Source organism: Oreochromis niloticus, linkage group LG7 (genome assembly GCF_001858045.2).
Source record: "Oreochromis niloticus isolate F11D_XX linkage group LG7, O_niloticus_UMD_NMBU, whole genome shotgun sequence".
Taxonomy (NCBI): domain Eukaryota; kingdom Metazoa; phylum Chordata; class Actinopteri; order Cichliformes; family Cichlidae; genus Oreochromis; species Oreochromis niloticus.
Genome location: NC_031972.2, coordinates 10,213,930 through 10,220,074, shown reverse-complemented (window position 1 = coordinate 10,220,074; position 6,145 = coordinate 10,213,930). Strand labels below are relative to the sequence as shown.

At 38.5% G+C, this 6,145-nt stretch overlaps 1 protein-coding gene across 3 annotated transcripts in view; it reads left to right on the top strand.

The window, feature by feature from the left end:
* The first annotated feature begins 1,943 nt into the window (after positions 1-1,943).
* The window catches only part of dennd1a (DENN/MADD domain containing 1A), a 32,626-nt gene continuing 28,424 nt past the window's right edge, over positions 1,944-6,145 (top strand). For 2 of the 3 annotated variants that reach the window (XM_003439637.5, XM_025909252.1), the window contains exons 1-2: positions 1,947-2,153; positions 4,111-4,175. In XM_003439637.5, the coding sequence (XP_003439685.1) occupies positions 2,137-2,153; positions 4,111-4,175 (82 nt within the window). In that variant the 5' untranslated portion in view covers positions 1,947-2,136. Of the gene's footprint in view, positions 2,154-4,110; positions 4,176-6,145 lie in introns of all 3 variants that reach the window. The other variant, XM_025909251.1, reaches the window with a different exon arrangement.

The window sequence follows — 6,145 nt, the reverse complement described above, 5'->3', positions numbered from 1 at the left end:
TGTCTCTGCAGTGTGAACCACACCCAAAACATAATTAAACTAAAACAACCTGACCAGCATTTATAACAAAAGGGTTGTAAACTTAGAAAATATATACATACCTAACCTTAACCCTAACCCATTGCAGAGTAAAAGAGATTATTATTTTTTTTATCAGAGCATAGCATTGATTCTGTTAAACTTCTAAGATATTGATCTGGTCAGGTAAAGTAGCAGAAGGGGTCGTTAATTCAGCTGCTTTGTTAATAAAATTAACAACAAGTGCACTAGTGGGGCAACAATGAGACAAATCTCAAAACTAGAATGATTTTAAACTAATATTTTTTCCCCTCCTCATCTTTTTTGACTGTTTGGCGGTATGGCACATCAATACATGCCATTGCCAGAAGATTTCAAGTGTCTCCCAGCACAGTCTCAAAAGCATGGAGGAGATTCCGGGAGACAGGCAGTTACTCTGGGAGAGCTGGACGGGGCTATAAAAGGTCCTTAACCCAACAGCAAGACAGTATCTGTTCTTTTGTGCAAAGAGGATCAGGATAAGCACTGCCAGAGTCTTATAAAATGACCTCGAGAAGCCCACTGGTGTGAATGTCTCTGACCAAACAATCACGAACAGACTTCATGACGCACAAGTGCTCGATGCCATCTAGTAGGGTCTGTGCTTATCGTCCAGCACCATGGAGCCCACTTGCCATAGAATATCAGAATTGGCAGGCCAACCACTGGCACCCTTTGCTTTTCACAGATGAGAGCAGATTCACCAAGAGCACATGTGACAGAAGTGAAAGGGTCTGGAGAAGCTGTGGAGAATGTCATGCTGCCTGAAAAAGTTATGTGTTTGGTGGTGTGTCAGTGATGGTCTGGTGAGGCATATGCATGGAGGGACGCACAGACCTCTACAGGTTAGGCAATGGCACCCTGACTGCATTGGGATGAAATCCTTGGAGCCATTGTCAGACCCAACGCTTGTGCATTGGGTTCCTCCTGCCCCCAAACTCACCTGAGGTATTTCTAATAGAACGCCTCTTGGACATTATATTTTGGTTCAGTTTGTGGGGCAGTGAAGGCCTGGTCCAGATCTGGGAGGACATCCCCCATGATACTGTCTGTTATCATAGTAGGAGGATGCCCCGATGTTGTCAGTCATGCATACAAACATGTGGAAGCTATATAAACTGCTGAATACCACTTTGAATTGCAGCAATGAAATTTCAGCAAAAACAGACTAGTCTGTTGCATCAGTTTTTTCCTCTTAGATTTTTGGACTGTCTTTGAATTTAGCCCTGTGTAGGTTGATAATTTTCATTTCCATCAAACAATGTGGCATCCTAACAGATTATCCAGTCCACATCAGCATAGATATCCAGTGTAATTTTTTTTTCCTATTGAGGTCTGATGTGTTTTCAGAAGGTTCATTTAAATATTTTGAACAGTTTAGAGAATAGTAGAACAAAGATGTAAACTTTGTGGGAATTTTTGTTTGATCATTTTTCTACTTTGCTCTAGTGTTTTGGAAAAAACATCTTCACTATAAGAAAAAACACAGGACACACAAATCTGCTGTTTTTTTGGAGCATCCGCCCCAATTTTTTCTCTTGTTAATCCATGTAGCTGTCATTTTCATTTATTTTCTTTTTACATTACATTACATTTAAAAACAAAATGTTTGTGACATAAATAATATAATTTATCTTTTAGATTATTTCAAAATTAATATTGGTAGAAAATATTACTAATTTATATTAAACTATAAATTATCTCCAAAATTGTTTTTAATTATTAGCTATAAAACCTCAAAATGATGTAATTAACTGTACTGGAGCTACCGTTACAGTAAATGCTGAGTAACAGAAACTTTATCGGCTACAGCACCACGCGACCCAGTCGTCTTGTACGTATTGTGGAAGCTGTAGTTTCTAATACTAGGTAGAGGTATGTTATAGACATTCACGTCTTCTACTTAAAAGACTACAAATCCCAGGAGCGGCACAAAGTGGAGCGTGACTTACGCATGGAGAGTCACCATGGCGGTGTACTGTTGTGTGTGACGGGCAGCTTAGCTTGAGAAAAATACCGAGTGACGCGTCTGCGTACTGCCTGTCTGCTGCCAGCCACGGCGGGGAGACTAAATACAGGATGGGGTCTCGAATCAAGTAAGTATATTTCTCGGTGCGTTAGCTAAAACTGCTGTGTTAGCAGTGTTCCACAGAGTCACAGAGAAGATATCGTAGAGTATGAGGCCCTGGCTTGTTGTGACACAGGCTAAAAACACTGACGGGACCTGGAAAAAAACAAAAAACAAGAACCTTTTATTTATATATTTTTAATGACACTGAGGTGTACTAGTAACTCACAAAGCTTTCCGCGCGGTTAGTGGTGACTGACAGTGAGTGGATATGTAGCCACTGTAAGCATGGTAACTGTATTAGATGTTTTTTTCCCCCCAACACCGGATGCTACTTTTCAGGACTGAGAAGTGCAGCAGAGACGATGACTGCATGCTACTCTAGTGGCATGATAGAAAAGGACAGCTGATCTATAGATTGGCTTTGGTATACAGATATGGTGTATTTATGAGATTTATATCATTATAATGACAGATTTAGTAAGAAAATTCCTGCACTGTGTTGAGACACCATATTAGTAGGGTGATGTGGAGGCCCTACTTTGCCTGCTTTTTAAGAACAATCCTTGCAGTTGGGGCTGGATATCATCACTGATTACTATAAGCGATTCAATTTCAAGATTTCAGTTCGATTCAATTTTAAGTCAGACAGTCAGACATATTATAATTATGATCATTTATCAGTATATATCCATATACTTTTTATTTTTATGTTTTATAGCTCAGCGTTTTGCAATTTGGCATATTTTGTAAAAGTTTACACTTATTTGGTATTGAACAGCAGAAATTAGGCTTTCTTGTAGGAGGTCATTTAAAAAAAAAAGTCGACAGCACTGTACACAACGGTAGACTGGTGCCTAATAAGCAAGCAAATAATGCAGAAACACAAATTTTTGGTGGTAAACTGGAAGTACACCGAGGGAATTTATGACAATATTTTTCAAATGTGAAGCGTAGTTTTGATCTTCATTTGCTGCTTTTTCTGTGAATTTTGGTTGGAGGGTGACAAACCTGCAGCTTCAGAATCTGTGAGATGTCGGCTTTTAGCACCCGATGAGGTGTCCGTGTTCGTGCCGCCGGGTTGCGCTTTGCGTTTACATCTTTCTGTGGAGTGTGTTTACCTGCTATTTAATCGTTTGGGGTTATAACTCTTTGGTGGTTTTTTGAAATAGTTTTGTGAGCTTTAAGCTGAGATTCTGGTGTTTCTGGCTAAATAAATATATTTAAAAATCAGTTCAGGATTTAATGAATCGATATCGCATTATTCAAACTAAAACTGATTTGAATAGGAAAATCTATTTTTTAAACCCACCCCTTCTTGCAATCCCTAAACTTTGGGGCGATGTGTAAAATAAAATAAAAAACAAGACATAATGCATGGTCTATAGCTAATTTAAACTCTTTATTTCATTGGATAAATGATGTCATCTGACAGAAAGATTTCCGCTGCTTTGCCTTGTTGACCGTGTCTGGCGATATGGATGATGAGGAACTGTAGATCTTTGACATATTTCTCAAATGTGCCAAACCCCTGTATGGTGGACAGATCTCAACATATGTGCACAGACACCATGAGAAACGTTAATAGTACAGTACAGTGCTTGCCAGAAATTCCTGCAGCCCCTTCAATTTTGGTGTAGGCCACTTTGCAGTGTCCTTTACCAGTTTTCTTCCTTCATCTTTTTGATGGATGACTAATTCTTGGTTATGTCTTTGTTGTGCTATATTGCTTTAATTTTTGTCTGCAACATAATTAAACATAAAGCTTTTTCACAAATATATTTTTTGGCCTTTGTTTTCGGGTTTATTAGATGGATGCAGTGAAAACTGACGGGAAAGAGAGAGGGGGAGACATGCGGCAAAGGGCCACGGGTCAGACTCAAACCCAGGGCCAGCCGCTCTCAGCCATGCTGCATATGGTCACCTGTTCATCCAACTGAACTAAACTGGCGCCCATAAGGCTAATTTTTTATTATTTGTTGCAGGGAGAACCCTGAGTCTACATTTGAGGTGTATCTGGAGGTGGCCAACCCAGGCATCCACAGTTCTGGTAAGTCCTTAAAAATTACATTTTCTTTTACATATTGATCATGGAACTAGGTGTACATAAACAAGTAATAATGAATTTAAAATCAAAACAAACTGTATTGAAAGAACTGCAAAGTGTTTAAATACATAGAACCCCTCGTTCTTCAAGGTTAGAATTACCAGAATTTATGAAGGCATTAATCACAAAATGTTCTCTGGTTATAGTTATAAAAATACCCTGACCAAACCAGACGTACTTAAGTAACATGGAAAATAAATTGATTTATCATCTTTATCATATCTTTATAGTTCTTGTCATCATAGTATCCACTAGAAATGTTCCTGCCAACTAATTTCTTAGCTGACTTAACAAGGAAACAAAGTTGGACTAGCTGACTAGTCTAAGACTAAGATACACTCAGATATCTAGTTAAATTTGAGAACCATTTAGTGGACAATTCCAAAAGTTGTCCAAATAAAGGCATTTGAAACCAGTAATCACATTCTTCTTGAGTCGTCCTGGTGGATGATATTGTTTGTATTGATATTGTTTTGTTGCTTGTTTTATTCACTGAGTTATGGTATATCTGGTGGAAGACAGCTGTGTAATACTTAGAACATAACAGTTTGCCGGGTTTGGGCGTCAATTAAAATGTGAACAATTAGATTAAATGACTATTACATCTGGTACTGCCTAGTCACGTTATTAACAATTAGTAGTCTAGTTGACTATTTGCACACATCCTTAGTATCCACATCCACATCCGCACATAATACATTTTTCCCTGCTGGTTATCTACCTTCCATTCCCTAACATTAGAAAAAAAAAAACAACTCAGTTGAAATCGAGTATTTTTCTTGGGACTTTTTTTTACCCAACCTAATGCACTTTCCCCTCCAGTGTTTTATGCAGTCTGATCTCCTGGGGAACCAAATACCTCCTCAGTTTCTCTGTACACAACTGACTTTGAACTACACAGCATTCTCTGTTCTAACACTGCCTGCGCAGGGTCCAACAAACAAACCTGCCTTCTTGATTATTTTATTCAGCAAGTGATTGTTCTTCTTGTTGGTACAGCTCTCCCAGCAGACCACAGCATAGGGAATTGCATTAGCAACCACCGACTGATACAACATCTGTAGCAGCTTTCAGAGGATGTTCAGCCTCCGCAGAAAAAGCCTACCCTTTCCCAAAAGAGAAGGTGGACTAAAGCTAGCTATTTAGGCCTCCTGTCTCTTTGTGCAGTCTCATACTTATTCCAAAACGTTGAGAGAAGGGCCACACCATTTGTTGCATATTACTGTGGATAGTTCTCTGGTACACTTTTTACACGTTTTGCAGCAGGCGACAAACTACACTGCTTTATCATGTCAATATCTCTGTCACTACCACTTCCCTTACACTACTTTAGTAGATTTCTGGTAATGTGGAAATGTGAAATAGCTCTTTTTTTTTTTCTTCTTCTGTCCTATCTGTTGATGAAGTGTGCCCACACATGGAGTGGAATGGCCCAAACTTTGGGGTGTTGGTTATAGTAATTATGAAATCTTGACAACAAGTCATGGATTAGTACATAAAGGGTCCTACCCCAGTGTACTGTTTTGTAAACTTGAATTTATTTTGTGATTATTTCATAATTTTTGTATAGACTGGCTAGCAAGGAAAAAGTCACATCAGTACAAACATTTCAAGAGGTTAAAGATGATGGCACCAGCTAAGTTATAGCTTATGGATTATTGCTGCTTCTTTTATGCAAATGGTGATATATCTCAACTCTGTCTCTGAAGTTTTTTTAATCTGCAGCAAGTGACTAATTTCCTGGATACTGAGGAGAGGTTGTTGGCTGTATTTCTAAGAATTTTATCCTGTTTGCAGAGGAAATGATGAAACTGCAGTCTTCAAGATGCAATATCCATTTGTTTTTTATTTACTGTTTTAAGCAGAATGCTTATATTAGAAGTATCATTTGTAAGGGTGATTTATACCCTTGC